General features: G+C 30.4%; 2 protein-coding genes across 2 annotated transcripts; one reads left to right on the top strand and one right to left on the bottom strand.

Annotated features, from left to right (window-relative positions):
- The first annotated feature begins 7,331 nt into the window (after positions 1-7,331).
- On the top strand, positions 7,332-8,521 carry LOC129874130 (uncharacterized). The gene has a single exon (XM_055949369.1). The coding sequence runs from the start codon at positions 7,509-7,511 to the stop codon at positions 8,367-8,369; it is 861 nt and encodes a 286-aa protein (XP_055805344.1). The 5' UTR covers positions 7,332-7,508; the 3' UTR covers positions 8,370-8,521.
- Positions 8,522-13,204: 4,683 nt separating this feature from the next.
- LOC129874125 (uncharacterized) lies at positions 13,205-15,149 on the bottom strand. Its single transcript, XM_055949358.1, has 3 exons — positions 14,163-15,149; positions 14,004-14,081; positions 13,205-13,620 (listed from the first exon to the last, which is right to left on the bottom strand). Exons 1-2 carry the CDS (start codon positions 14,988-14,990, stop codon positions 14,013-14,015), a joined length of 897 nt encoding a protein of 298 aa, XP_055805333.1. The 5' UTR covers positions 14,991-15,149; the 3' UTR covers positions 13,205-13,620; positions 14,004-14,012.
- Positions 15,150-17,002: the final 1,853 nt, after the last annotated feature.

The raw sequence follows: 17,002 nt of genomic DNA, 5'->3' as shown, positions 1-17,002 counted from the left end.
TTATACGTATAATTGAAATTTATACATTATTAATAGATATAATGACTTGAAGTAAATTACTATAGTACAATTATGCAACAAGATTTGGAGTTTTAAAATATAAGTACTTTGGGAAGACGATTTTGATTAAACCAATAGCCACTTTATAGAAAACTTAGGCAAAATTATTGACTGAAAATATTCGTATATGTCTTATTGGTCTCCAACAATATTTTCTTGGGTTGCAAGTTGTTTAGAGTTTAAACCAAGCAATAAAAAACTCCTTATTAGTTTTTTTTTTTTCATTTTTACTCTTAATAGTAATTATTTCTGAGGAATACAAATACCTCACTTATGAAGAAATGACATATACATAAAGTAAATATTTTTCGAAGAGAGATGATATATTAATGCATAAGTAAGGATAAATTTATCAAAAGTCTCTCCTAATAAATATTTTTTATGAGACATATAAAAAAGCATCACGACATATAATTTAAATAATAGAGTAAAGTGAAAATAGGTTTGGAATTTTGAAAATATGTTGGTTCTGACTTTGATGTTAGCTGCTCTATTTTGAAAATATGTTTGGATGGGCTTTAAATTGGTTAAATCAACTTATAAGCCCCCTTTTAGCTTTTAGACGTGTTTGTCTAATGCTAACTCTAAGCCATAAAGTTCTTAAAGTCAGTCAAAAATAAAAAGTTAGGATTTCTAACTTTTTTTTCTAAGTACTAAAGCCATTTTGTTTGACCATAAAAATTACTTTTATATCCCTTATATTTTAACTAAATTCCCAAACTACCTTTTTTATTCTTTTAACCCTAAAATTCAAACACTTATTTTCAACATAAGCACTTTTATCCAAACATTTAACTGCTTATTTATAAAAATAACTTTCAGCACTTCAAAGTTCTAAAATCACTTCATACATAAAAAGTTATTTTTTTAAGCAAATCCAAAAACAAATCTACTAATGCTAAAAAAAATAAAAAATTGAGATTGAGCACAAATAATTTGTTCGAAGTGATTTTTCAAAATATTCTTCGCGACGATCATCAAAGTATTTATTAGGCAATGTTTCATCGAAAATTGTCTATTGTCAAATTATTTATGATGGAAAGTTTATTGAAACTTTTTTTCTGAACGAATTTTCGACAAGACGTCATTTTTTGTTTTTATTAATGACACGGAAAATTTAAAATCAAACAATTGATTCAACGTCATGTTGATTTCTGAGCCTAGAGTCCAAGTTCTAGAAGTTGTTACTGTTTTGTTTAAGAAATTTGATTTTGGGAGTACGATTTGCTTGAAATTTGAAAGGAAGAAAAAAAAATGTAAAGTTGAAGTTTGAAAAAATCTAGTTGATTTTATTTGGTGTTGTTGACGAGGGATCCACAATCACTATCTCTTTAGTGCGTACAGAATAAACTTGTTTTAATGTAATAGCCTGAAAACATATTGGAGAGGTAAATTGTATGTACGGCGAGCTCAAAGGATTTCAAACTTAAAATCTCTCATTTGAGAGATCATCTGCTCAACTAACTTGACCACCCTTGCGAATAATCTTTTTTTTCCTTTTTCATTTTTCTTTTCTTTTTAAGTCGTGGTCCTATGAATAGATGGAAAGTCTCCATTTTAATGCAACTCCAAATGACACCATTTGTTTTCATTTTCTCAGCCATAAATGTTAAAACAACAAAGTATAGTTTGATTTCCAGTTATCATAGAATAGTAACTTGGACTTGATCACCTAAAGCTTTGGAAGTATATAATAAGCTGGTCAAAAAGAATTACTAAAAAGGCGCTTCAAATATATTTGTCCAATATTTTAAAAGACGTTTTTAAGATGAGTCTCAAGTAAAGCATCATAAAAATACACTAGGTGATCTATGAAGCCGAAGGTATCATGAGACATAAGTCCCATCAATTTGAGCGTACACATAGGTATTGAGCATGTTTTTATTTTAACGCGTAAGTCTAGAAAATCTCACTCAGTTAAAATTAAAATGGTTAAGCAAGTCCTTAAATTAGTAGCAAAAAAATACAAAATTCAACATATTATTAAATTTTAAGAAGTTAAAAAACTTAAAAACCTAAATATTTTTATTTTTAGCCTTAATTTTTGTTCTTTCTCTTCGTCTTTCGTCTTTCGTCTTTCGTCTTTCATTGGGTAAAGGAAGAAAATGGTTAATCTGCAAATCACAAAGAAAAAAATGCATCATCTTTCATCACTTGCTAAAAATTTGATGCTTCTGATTGTAGGTTACTTCTTTGTTTTTTTTTCATATTTTCAAGTTATCTTATAAATTCACGGGACTTACGCCCAACACCTCAATATTTATATCTCGCTTTATATCAAGTAAAACAACTTGTCTCTTTTTATGACACTACTTTGTCCACTTTTTTCTTCACCAAATATATCAAACTACTCCCAAATTGTTTAATCTTTTTCACCAAACCACAATACACAATTCGTTCTAATTAAATAACCGCACCAAACATGAAACAAACTCCCAACCATCAATTTGTTCAACAACTAGCTATTAAGCAACATGCTCATAAAATTGAATATGTTCAACGTAAATTATTGATACACGTGTAAATTAAAAATCACCAAATTTCAATAAATATTTTTTTGAACACAATTATTTTTTAAAAAATATAATGAGTTTGTTACCAAAAGAACACTATAACATTAAACCCATTAAATTTAATTAACTCTTTAATCCGCTTGTGTCAAATCAAGGTTGATTGATGTGTTAAGCAGGGGTGGTTCAAGTATTTAAGTAGCTTAGAGCCAAAAATAAATTAGAGGCCTTAAACTTTTGAATGATACTTAATATTTTTTTTTATTGAAAGTCTAATCTTCATGTGTTTTTTTTTTAAAATGCAAAGTTATTAGTATTATATTTCGCAAGAAACTATTTTGATATGCAAAGTTGTTGTTTTTTAACATGAAAAATTTACCTTTTTTATAAATAGTACTCCCTTAATTTCAATTTGTTTGTCTGATTTTAATTTCACATAAAATTTAAAATTTAATAAAAACTAAAAAAGACTTTTGAATATCAAATTTAAAATTGAAACGGACAATACAATTATATTTTATTTTTAAAAATACCTATAATAGCTTTATCATTACTAAAAAATGCCCCTCAAAATTACGGACCTAAAGCAAGTGCCTTATTTTGTAAGGTATAGAACCACCACTGGTGTTAAGTGAACATCACGATCAATGTGACACTTAGGTCAAGACAAGATGTTAAAGTGTAGTCACTTCTCCCATAGTTAGGGTTTGCGATTAAACATCCAATTCAATGATAATCAAAATCAGATAGTGATAGTGTAACTTATAATTGAATAATAGAATAATACATGATAGAATAAACAACAGATTTTTATAATAAAATTTTGTAGACGTTCACTTGGATCACATGCATTATGAGATTGTTAAATGAATAAATGGAGACAACCACTAGATGGGAGAATGGAAAAGAAACTAAGAAGAAGGTGCAGTTCTGGCCCCTCAACAAATGAATAAAACTGTAAATTGTGGCAGGTTGGATTAATTATTAGGGGAATACTATATAATAAAAATACCACATAGGAGATGCCAAATGTGTCCTAAAAAGGATAAGAATTTGTTTGGACAGTGGGTCTATTGCAGTAACATGATATGCTTTCAAGAATTATGATTGAATTAAATGGCCAGCAAGGATGTAATTTTATGAAATTTCTAAGTACCCTCTCTTACTCCTCCACGTGGGATATTATCCTCAATATTACTCATTCTCTTATATAAATTTTTATTATATAAGACGTTTCCTATTCTCATAACTCGAATCTGAAATCCGGAGGCAAAAAGGTCAATTCCAACACCCCTAATTAGGTTTGGCATCAAATTGAGCGTGAGTCGCACCAAATCAGGTTATTATAATATTAAATTGAAGTCGTGATGAGTTAAAGCCAAACTCAATTGAGCTTTTGAGTCAAGTCCAATCAATTTTTAGTTTTCAATATGATGTTCAAATATTCATAATCAAGTCCAATGAGATCTTTTATCTTTAATCTTGATGTTCGATGATGTATGTATTAGGACACCCGCTAATTCAAATTTAAACCGCTTAAGGCAGAAGCACTCTCTATCAAGAAATTTTTTTTATGGTCAAAGAACTCGATTCTGAAACCTGTAATGATATCTCACCATAATTGATTTTGATGGTCAATCGAGCTTCAACACATATGCTATTCTCATTAACTTGAAACTAAAACGCGAATTAGAGGCAAAAAGATTAATTCCAACACCCCTTATTAGGTCTGGCATTAAGTTAAATTTAAGTCACGGTAAATCAGCTTATTCTAGTATTCAATTGAGGAAAACCCAAGCTTACCTAAGCTTTCGAGTCGAGTCCAATCAAGTTTTTAATTTTCAATCTGATGTTTGATATCTATAATCTAGTTCAATCAAATATTTTGTTTTTAATCCGATGTTCGATACTTGTATTAGGCCCCCACTAATTTGGATTCACACTGCTTAAAAAGGAAGTGTTTCATACTAAAAAAAATTCATGCTCATGACTCGAATCCGAGACCTATCCTACCACAATCCCTAGTGATCAATTGAAATCATTTTACTATGGTAATGGTCAAGTACTATAGTATATAGCATAAGATTATTGAAGCATATTACACATCAATCAATCTTTACTCTTACATTATCAATATTTTCCTACTTTTACCTCCCAATTAAGCTTTTCACTTTGGCTTTAATAATTACTAGTATTAAGTAAGTGAGATTAGACAGATGTTACTTCATATCCTTCTACAATATTTTTACAAACACCTTTTTTCAAACGGTAAATACTAAGACTAAGTCATATTTTTCTCATTTCTATAAGAAAAATAATAATCTATAAGCCTTTTTCAATAATATATATGATATCAGGAATTTATTATTTTGATTAATTTGAAATCGTGAGGAGGTAAAATCTTCTCTACCAAAAAGTTCTCGATTTCCAGACTATTAAGTAAGTCACCTACTCGTGTGCACTGGACTCTAAAATATATAATATGTTGTCCGTTAAAATTTATTAACAGATATACACAACGAAATATAAATACTATGATTCACTCGACTTATTAAACTACAAAATCAAATTCTAAGTTACTAGAAATTGAAAACTTCTAGAAAGGGAGATTTTTGCCTGATTCGTAATCTACTCAATGTGAATCCAAATTAATAGAGCACCAAGATCTAAAGAAGAAAAATAAAACATAAAATTAAAAATCCTATATTATCTTAGAGCCAAATTGTAAATATGAGGCAAAAATTGCTTATTTTTTCTTCTCATAATAAATGAAACCATAGGGAGAATGTGATTGTTGCTTTCACTTTCAGATAGCTACATCCAATTGTTTTGGATTTTTTAAAATCAGGTAACAAAATTATGGAGCTAGGCTTCTCTTTTAGCAGACATGAGGCCTTCAATTTTCAACAATTTAAGGTCCATAAATTCATTGAAAAAATTCCTCTCAACCCCATCATTTTCAACAAGAGTTATAACTTTTATATAATACATTATTTCAATAAAATGGTTATTTTACTCTTCCCCAAACTTGTGCATAGCAAACAAAAAATTAATTCACCTAGTTAAAGCCGGAGCCAGGAGAGCGTAAGAAGATTCAATTGGACCTTCTTCGTCAGAAAATTATATTATATAACATTAAAAATATTTTTTATAATTATATTTATATACACAATAAGAAATCAGGTTTTCTGTAACAGTTATTTGGATAACTTCCTAAGTTACCACAAAAAGGATAGTTTCATTGGCAACCCTCTAACTTAAATCACAAAAAAAAAAATGCACAAAATTTGGCTTAAAACCTATTTTATCTCCCCTCAAAAGTCATCACAAATAACATTTAGTTTCGAAAGTATTTGTAATGTCCCTAAAATCGCCACCATAACATCTCATCTCGTGGCGACATTTTAGGCTTTTGTCACGATATTAGTGGTCGCCACAAAACATAACACTTTTTTATACTGTCCATAAATGTTAAATTCTCTCGACTTATTCATATTTTTATTTCTTAATATTTTGAATTATTTAATAAAAATCTTAGCTCCACCGCTAAAACAACTAGCTACCTTCTTTTTGTATTATTATTATTATACCAATATTTTCAAGCATTGTAGCCACCAAAATTATTGCAAGTTCTTATTATTCTTCTAAGAATAATTCTTCCTTAGATTTAACTCTAAGTTAGATGATTAATCTTTCTAGTAATTTTTTTTCCCGACAAGACATCCTTATAATTTGTTCTCTTTTAATGCAAAATGGTCCCACAAGATTTTAATTTGCTACAAAATGCCAGTATTTCTTTTTAGAGTTTTCACTTTCACTATTGAAGTAGTAGATCCTTGAAGGTGAAGTGTGTTTAAATCATTTCATTTTGCTCACATTTTTAAAAAGGTAAAGTTTCTTTGGAAATTAACCCCCTATAAGGTGGAGGAATCCCTGTTCCTTCTCTTAGCCTTTCGGTGGCAATAGACAATTAATTCAATAAGAACTTTTTTTATTTATAATTATAAATGGTGTTCAGATTAATTTATATTTGCCTTAATTATTTCATCGTGTAGTTACTATCTTTCATCAGTCGAATACTTTACCTATATGGAATATGGATTGAGGAAAGGGGAAAATTGAAGATTCCTTTACCAACAAATGGTATAGTCACATGGTAATTATTCCACTAGTTTGAATCATTTTAACTATATGTTGAACATAACAATATTTGAGAACAAAGTCGATAAGAGACGTAAATTCTTGATTAATCGAATATATTTTATAGAAAATTTCGATTCGGTATTAAAATAATCCTTGAAGTCGTCCAATCACTTAAGCAGTCTTAAAAACATCAACGTGGATGACAACCTCTTCATCGACAATAATAAATGAGCTCCTTTTTTTGGAAAAAAAAAATGTATTGAGAACTATATATGTTAATCAAAGTTTAGATAAATTAAAAAAAAATCGCCTAACTTTTATCATCGTTACTGAAACTTAAAACTTGATTTTTGAAATTTTGTCAATTTCGTAGATCACTAAGCCACGTACTTGGATTCACTTTCCTTCTTTTTTCTTTATTTTTTTTGTTTGATCATTTAGCATGTAATGTCAATCTCAATGTTACTCCTAAGTGAAACAAGCCATTGTCTTGGCAACACCACTTTGTTGTACCAATAATAGAATCTCTCTTATAGCTTTAGCATACCATACTATATATAAAATCAAAAGCTCACTCTTCATTCTTACAAAAAAAATTAAAAAAAATACCCCCCTCCCCAACCCCCCCAAAAAAACATCTTCTTCTTTTTGACTCTCCAAAATCTTACACAAACAACACACCTTTCTTTAGCCATCTTTTTCTGCTTATAAATTAAACTTCACCCTCTTTCTTCAACTGTAGAAATCAACAGCAAAGTAAAAAATCAAGAATCCTTCAAAAAAAAATAGCCACTTATGGCAATTGATGTGTGTTGTGAGATTGCAAGTTTAGTTGTTAGTCCAAGAATCTCCTTCTCTCATGATGATGGAATCCCAATTGAATGCCATCAACAACAACAACAACATCATTATAGATCAGATGCATTTCTTCTTGAATCATCCACCATTGATTTTGATTTTTGTGTTACTGATAAACAACTATTCATCTCCTCTGCTGATGAACTTTTCTCAAATGGCAAGATCCTCCCTTTTGAATTCAAGAAATCAACACCCTTTGCAGAAATCAACCCATCTTTGCAAAAACAGCCAGAAAAATCACTTCTTGAAAATGGTAAGGAAAATACAAAGAAAAAGAGCTTAAAGGAATTCTTGTCTACTGATCTTGATGATGATGATGAAGAACAACAAGAAACAACAAAATTGCCGCAAGCAAAACCATTCTGGCAATTCAGAAGAAGTAGCAGTTTGAATTACCAAAATAGCCAAAATAGTAATGTTTTTTTGCAATTTCTAGCCAGAAGTAACTCAACTGGCTCTGCTCCAATACAAAAAAATCCAAAAATTTATCAAAAACAGAGTTCACAAAGAGAACAAAGAGAAAAAATAAAAGTTCTTAGAAAAAGTTCATCTTTATCATCATCATCTACATCATCATCATCTTCTTCTTCTTCTTTTTCGACGAATTTTTCGTCCTTTAATCAGAGCCATCCATTGCATTCATCATCATCAAAGAAGGGTCAATCACATCCATTGAAGAAGAGTTATAGTAGATCTTATGGCAATGGAGTTCATGTGAGTCCTGTTTTAAATATTCCACATGCTTTGTTTGGTTTAGGTTCATTGTTCTGTAATGGAAAATCCAAAAAGAAGAAATAATTTCTTAAAAAACTTCATATAGTTTATTTCTCAGATTCAATTTATATAATATTTACACTATAGTATAATTTGACATGTGGTAAGAAGTTAGTTGATACCCCTTCATTGTAAATTACATTATATAGATAGGTTAAAATTGTATATGTATTATACATTGAATTTTTTTGATTTCTTTATGTTTTGAATCTTTTTTAGTGAAAATTCTAGTACTGTTATTATTGAGTTGACAGTGTTTATTTTATTTTACTTCTACTAATATAGAAGAGTAAAAGTGCGAGGAACACTTCTAAGGAGTTATAGCGGAATAAATAGCGATATGAGGTTTGAGCCCTGATATAAAAAAAAATCTGACAAAAAGTGTTATTCTCTTTAATAAACCTTATGTAATACTAATACAAATTTATCATGATTTTAATGTGTATATCGACCATAGATAAAAAAAAAAAAAAAAAGGAAGGAAAAAAGGAGAGGTTAAAGGAACAATATGTGAAAGAACTTTAGTGCTAGAGTGAAAACTCAAAAAGTTTGGATTAATATCAACCTAGGATTCTTATGAATTGCTTACTATTATTATAAGAATATAGGTCAAATGAAAAAGGGAACAAAAGAACAAGAGCCACCTTCCTTTATGGCTTTTCATGCTTTTATTTCCTTTTACTTGGAATATTGTTGTTTAAGAGATAAGTCTTGTGCTTTTTTTGAATTTTGAAGGTTACTTTTTCATTTGTTGTCTACAAAATAAATATCTTTAAATCATATCATTTGAATTATATCTTCAATATTAGTCCATTTTGTGTTGTCTAATGGCATCTAGTCTAGCTAGACAAGAAATAGATCTCAATAATGTCTTAGAATATTAATCAATGATTGAAGCCCTTTATTTGAAGTAATATAATATTGATTTGATTGCAAATGTGATTAATTTAAATATTTGACCAGCATGATTTTTAGATCTAAAAATCCATTGGCTGAGAGTAAAATCCATACAAAGCATGGTCTGTCTATTCATTCAATTGATTTGGTCTTGTCCCAATCTTTAGATGACCTAAGTGCGATGAATAAAATTCTTTCATTTTTAATTGAAAGTTTTGAATTTGAAATTTATAAATTAAAAAAAATATATGATAAGGAGTACGTCCTTTTTTTAATTGATCACTATGTGATGCGAATCTAAATTAGTCAGAGGCTCAAAACTAGTATTGAATAACAAGTTGGGGCCAAATAATATTTTTTTAAAAATCTAACTTTTCTAGTAATGTTTTTTTAGAAATTGTTAATTATGTATGTTGATAAGTTAAGAGTTCTACTTACTTTTGAAGTCTACAATTTATGTTTAAGAAATTTATCAACTATTAGAAACCAATCAAAATACTAGTCACCTTTAATTTTCCATTTAAATGCAACCTAATTGTTAGTTAATTAATTGAACAGCCTTTTTCATCTTTTATTTAATTTGTGGCTGACATTTTCTTCAACAACTATTAGCCCCTAATAACACGACAGAAACAACAAAAAATAGCATGATTTTATTCAACTATAGAAAAAGTCACAAAAATATATATATTATCCTAATTAAATCTAAGTAACTAGAAATTTTATTTCTTGTCAACCAACTATCAAGAAAGTTCTTAAATGATAAAATAATCAAATAGAAGACTTCTACAATAACAAAAATAAAAATTAAGAAGTACCCTCGTCAGATCCCCCACTTGTGGAATTCTACTGGATAAGTTGTTGTTGTTATTTTATATATATATATATATATATATATATATTAACTTAAAGATTGAGTATTCTGCCTTAATTCAAATGGATTTTTTGAAATATTTTAACTTGCAAGATTTTCCATTTCTTAGCTAGAAAGATATGTGTCTATAAAAGAGTGATTAAGTGGAATATAATTAATCGGGTGATAGAATCGTAAAAACGCTTTTAACTTAGTAAAATTTAGTAATATTCCCTGTTTGTCCCATATTAGGCTAACACAAAAAGGCAATTGAAGAACTTAGTGACTAAATTAGTTCATGTGCCTTTTTTTTTTCCATAGTTAGATATTATTATATTTTTGGTAATAAAAAGATTATCACGGTAACCAAATGAATCCTAAATAGACGGATTTTTTTGGGCCGGCCCATTAAACAATATATGACCCAGTGGGAAAAAGGAAAGGGGAAATTACACTAACTGAACGTATTAGGTAAAGTATTAACCAAAATGAGACCCAATCCAAATTATTTATTCTAATTAGACCCACGGTCCAAATTATTTACGTAACAACCCCCTTGTTCTATTCACTGAAATTCAACAATCTTTTCACTGAAACACTGTCTGTTATATATACTCTAAATTTAGGGCTCTATAAGGCACACCGATAAACCGCACCAAACCGACAAATCGAAAAAAAAAAATCGACTAGTGGTTTGGTTTGACTTGGTTTGGTGTTTGGAAAAAAACCCCGACCATTATAGGGTTGGTTTAGTTTTAACTAAAAAAAGTCAAACCGAACCCAAACCGACCCGATTATAGATATACTACTTTTAAATTATGTTATACATAAAAATATTTATTAAGATATAATTTATAAATATTTTTTTAAAATTTTTCATAATTTTTATTTTTTTCTTACATTTAGATTTGGACTTGAGAAGCTCATCTAAATAATATACAAAAAAACTTATCTTATAAAGTTATATTATAAAGTCAAACAGTGTTCTGCCTCTATCTTATATGTTGATATTTTGTACTAGAACTCTTTTTAAGAAGCACTGCTATGTGCTTTTTATTAGACACTATGAAAAACCCGAGAAACCCGAAAAAACCCGAAAAATCCGAGAAAAATTGATATCGAAAAACCCGACTTTTATTGGTTTGGTTTGGTTTATAGATTTAATAACCCGACACAAATGGTTTGATTTGATTTGTAAAAAATCCGAACCAACCCGATCGATGTACACCCCTAACTCTAATGATATCAAAGAGTAGCTAAGTAGTGTTTCAGTGAAACACTGATTCTTCCTCTTTGATAGTTAAAAACAAGAAATATGAAAGTAAAGGAGTAGCCGCTTATAAATAAAATTTTTTTGGGTACAAGTATTCTTTTCCCAAAAGGAAATCCTTGAACATTATGGGCTTAGCATGATGACTTGATCCTAGATGAAAAAGATGTGGGCTTCAAGTTGTGTTCTGTACAAAGAAAATGTAAGGATTGGGGTAGGGTGCAGATTGGTGGGGATGAGGGCTGCAGCCTGCAGGGGCCGAGGGAGGAAGGTGAGTATGTTAGAGGGTGGGGTCATGGAGAAGACTGAACGTGAAATATCATTTGTAGAACTTATTTTTTCTATTTTCAATCGAAACTTTTTTTAAAAAAAAAAAATATTTTTCAAAAAATTTGATACCACCATTGCTCCAACTTCACGGAATTAAAGTGAAAGGTAGAAAACAAATTTGAAATGACCTAAGCTAATAAGTGATAAAAATATATCCCAACAATGAAAAAAGAGTTTTCATTATAAATGCCTCCCAATTGGAAGAATCGTGCTTTAATCAACTAATTTCATATAGTTTTATCATGTTAATATGAAATCCCATATTATAATATTTTAAAATCTAGGGATTGATAACCTTAAATTTTCAATTTCATCACTGTGTCAAAAAGTCAAATTTGTAGAGCTAATACAGTTTCCCTCCAGAATAATTTTTCAAAGAGAACTATATTTATCTTTATTTGAAAGAGAAAAATAATTTCTTGATTTTCTTTTTACCATTTTCAAATTTAAGAGCAAAAATTAAACAATGTAAATATTTTTTGTATTCCTTCTTTTTTTCTTTTTATTAAAATGTTACTTGTCTAGAAAGTAATATTAGCCTTCCACATAAATAAGGAATCTGTACCAAACCAAACCAAACAAACTTAAATTTACTAAACATAGCATTAACCAATAGAAAACATGTTTAGACAATGCATTAATACAAAACATGTAGCTTGGTTTGAGCTTTGGGTATGGAAAAAAATTATGGCAGACACTGCTTCACCTTTGAATGATCCTTATGATTTACGCGATCCGAATCTAGATTAGTCGAAATCAAAGGAAGGAAAAGACAAGGAAAACATGTATCAAACATAACACTAACCATTCATTAATAGATGCAAACACTTGATGCATTGTAGTGGTCAGTAGGTTCTTCTTTCCTTCCAAATCTTTTTTGCTGCTTCTTAAATCTTTTAATGGCAAATGGTTAAACAATATAAATCTTCCCACAGCCATTGCCTATGCCTCGGTGGACAAAGTTACACAATATATGTGTTGGTGGAAGAAAGCAAATACTTGGTTGAATAGTCGAGGTGTGTGTGAACTAGCTTGAATGCCACCATTATATATAAAGAGTGACAAAAATGCCAGGCAATTTCTTTCCACTACAACTACGTAAGTCTTTGGCAGGCAGAGTTACAGAGTTACACAGTGTATGTATTGGTAGAAGATAGCAGATACCTGGTTGAATAGTCGAGGTGTGCATGAACAAGCTTGAACGCCACTATTACATAAAAAAAGATGCAGGAACAGAGACAGCAAATGCAAAAGGACAGATATCTAAAAGAACATATTTGGAAGGCTATACCTTAAATACAAGTAGTTTCTGATGAAGTTTAACTTGAAACAGAGGCAACATATGAAGGCTATCAAAATCGAATAGTCAGTTTTGTCCGAATTTGAAAAGAATTGCAACTATTAGACACAAGAAATGAGCAACCAATGTCAAGAGAAGCACAAAGTTTCAAATTTGAAAAGAACAGGAACATTCTGTAGCACGTAATGCACTTGAAAAGATTAAACAAATCTTTCAATATGACTGTCGTTGATCTAAGAACATCCCACTGCGTTAAACTGTCAATGAGAAGAACAAAGTTTCGAATTTGAAATGTATAGGAACATAACGTAGAATGCAATACACAACTTGAAAAGACGAACGGTTTCTTTTTCACTATATGAACAATTGTCTTTGATCTAAGAACATCACACTATGTTAAAACTTATTCCAATGAAACATAAACCAGAGAACATATGAACAAATCAAATCACCTCTAAGCAAAATTAGCATTGCAGCAGCAACTTTATCCCCTCTTTACACCACCTTTCTGTTATAAATGGAAATTCAACAGTTTCATCAAATTCCCAAACTCGAAACGGTGATGCCACTATACCAGTATCAAAGTTACCATCTTTTGTCAGAAAAGAAACACAAAACTCCCCATCTGCAAAAACAAACATTGTATATACAACACAATTAGGTTACACACATTGGAATCAATCTTCATATTCAAATCTTAAACTCCATTAGTTTATCGAGAACCAGGGGCGGAGCCAGGAGATCATTCATAGGGAAAGTACACTGTAATGTAAGGTCAAACATGATATTTATGAGTATATATATTGCATATTGAACCCCCTAGACACAACTTGAGAATCTATTTCAAACCCCCGCGGTGAAAATCATGGTTTTCGACACTGGTTCAAATCTTGTATTTTGTCTTTAAGAATCTATTGAATATATACATTTTTGTATTAGTTTTAGAACTCAATAAGCTTCAAATATTGGCTCCGCCTCTCTTTATCAAGAGAAATTATTAAGGGTTACCTTTTCATTCTACTGATCATCGGGAACTTTGTATAAGTCCGGTGAAATCTCCGTCAACCATAGCCCGGGAAATAACGTCTGCAAAAATACACCAATGGAACAGTAAATTTCAAATCACAATTCATCAAAATGATCAAAAATTTCGAAAAAAATACTTACGTCTAAATTCTTTTGAATCAATTTAGCTCGTTTTTTGGGTCGACGAGGAGGTCTATGTCCAACCATTGCCATGAAATCCTCTTCGATCTCTCTCCGATTGAGCGAAACGGAAAAATTCACTCTCTTTCTCTTCTCGCCGGTGTAAGAATCTCCGGCACCGACAAACTCACTTCGAAGTCTTACAGATTTGGTCTCAGTTCTTAACGGTGACGGCAACGACGACTCATTGTTTCTGATAACATTAACCTTCAAACCTCCATTCGATCCGCCGCCGCCGGCGATTCTGTTCATTGGCGCCTTACACGCCGCTCGTCGAGTACGTAAATTCCACGGCCTAGTCGCATCTACACCCACCGCCTCCGCCGGTATCATGGTACTTGCCGGTGCCGGCGCCGGAGTTATAGACACTTCCTTCTCTTCCTCCTCTTCTAACCCATCTCGAAAAATCGCGTATTTCATCTTATCAGCCTCTGTTTGAAGATCAAACATCAACTTCTCCCTTACAGCCGCGATTCCATTTCCTCCTTCGGCGCCGCCACCACCGCCGGTGTAGTAACTCGCCGACCTGAATTTCCGACTGAAACCCACCTCCATCTTCTTCAACAAGTCATCCCTAACACCATTTGATCTCCGATGGTTCATCATAACGTCGATTTCTCTCATCCGCCGTCCGATTGACTCAGACCCATTTGATCTCCGTTGTAGATGAGCAATTTCTCTGTTCGAATCAACCTTCGCACACCTCAAAAACTTCTGATTACCCCACTTGAGACCACAAGGTAAGGTGAAATTATGCAAAGGTTTCGATCTTTCATGTCCCATTTCCATGAGCAAACACCTCACCTCTCTTCTACAAAAACATTCAAATTTTTCAAACGATAAAACTCAAAGTTCCAAACTTTATATATATTTCTATCAGTTTATAGAGGATTTTGAAACATTTCTTCTCTCTGCTTTTCTTTGGTTTTATGGCTTTTTTGTGTGAAATCGCCGGGAATGTAAGCTTATATAGGTGGGGTGGCGGGGTAGGGGTACGGTGGGTATTAGTAGGTGCTAAAGTGCGCGGTGCAAGTGACGGTCGCATTTTGTTTTTTTGGAAGGTTTTTTTCGAGTCTGTTGCGTAAAACTTATTTTAAGAATTTTTTTTAATATACAGAATTCAAAATCGAAATTTTTGATTAATGGAGAAACAACTTCAATACAAATTTTTTTGATAGTTGAGCTTAATATATATGTAGAGTTGTCAAAATGGATTGGCCTAACTCAACTCTAAAGGGTTAGCGAGCTAAATAGATTATAAGAAAACTTACATAAATATACAATATCAAGAAAATATTTACCATCTATAGCAATAAAAAAATAAATCACTGAACACTTATAATACATTTATAATATAATTTTAATACATATTGCAGAGAACTATTTATAAAACATATATGATACAAGTTTTATAGATAGATAATATATTTATCACATACTTTAATAGATTTATAATACATTATGTCAATTTCTTACTACACAAACATAATATATATTTTAAAATATTTATAATACATTTATATTGTATGTATAATTCACTTTTAATACAAATGTAGATTTATCATAATATTGCTATGTATTGCTATAAATTGTAATAAATAAAAAATATCGCTAAAATCAGTAATTAATTTTTAAAAAGCACTCAATTAAGTAATTTTTCCTAGATTATAGTGGCTAATCTTTTTAACTAAAGTAAATTTTACTTATATTCCATAATGATTCTTTCCAATTATATTTTATCCCTCCTCTTTTAAAAATTACTCAAAATCCCCTTTTGATGTATCCGATCAATACATCACTGATAGTAGGAATTTTTATAATTTTTTTTAAATGGTAGAAAATTTTAGAGAATATGGTAAAATAAGTTGTGTATTTAGGTAATTTTTCTTTAAATAAAGGTCCTATAAAATAGTAGTCCAACCCAGCCTCAAGCGGGCTACGAGTTGGACGGATTGATCATTCAATCAAAAGATGGACAACATTAGGCTTTTAGAAAGACTGTCAAACATTCATGAACACAACATCAATATGTCAAAAATTCACATGTTCATGATTTGCACATACTTTAGTGGAATACTTACAAAATAACAGAACGGGCGAGATACAACAATCAACATTCATAGAATTCATCAGAATAACGTACATTACATGATCATTTTTTACCTAAACTAGACAAGAAAGGAGAAACGAAAAATTAGCATAAACACAAAAGTAAAAGAGGTTAAAGATTCATAGTTATAATAACTTCAATTGTTTAGTTATTGAAGATTTGGCACAATAAAATATTACTTAAAATATATATAATAAATATTTTTAAAATTTACAACTCACCGGCTAGGCTTTGAGGCTCGAGGGTTGGACCTATAAGGCTAGCGGGCCAAATGAAGTTGGGTTAAGAAGTATCGTTCCTAAATGGACTGATTTTTTTTAGCCCAACTCCACTTAATTCAAATTTTAAATTGAGTCGGCGTCACGGATCAAACCCATTGTCACTGCACTACATATATGATATTGGATGTAGTGATATATATGATATTGGAAACTCGTTAGCCGCGGTTAAGGAGATAAAAAATAAAAATAAAAAACTTTAACCATTTGATCACAATCTTGGATGTTCTTGGCCTACTATAGAATTTGAGATAATTTGATAATTATATGACCAAAACAGCGTAAGACTTTGATGAAAACTAAAAAAAAATTGTGTAGGCATACGTATAATATTTGATTAAATTTTGTATAGAAAAAAATTGAAGTTGAAAAATGTATTTGGAAGATAGTATACGAAAATATATTGATATTTT

Source organism: Solanum dulcamara, chromosome 2 (genome assembly GCF_947179165.1).
Source record: "Solanum dulcamara chromosome 2, daSolDulc1.2, whole genome shotgun sequence".
NCBI classification, from domain to species: domain Eukaryota; kingdom Viridiplantae; phylum Streptophyta; class Magnoliopsida; order Solanales; family Solanaceae; genus Solanum; species Solanum dulcamara.
The sequence above is the reverse complement of the archived record's forward strand: the minus strand, read 5'-3'. Positions and strand labels throughout refer to the sequence as shown.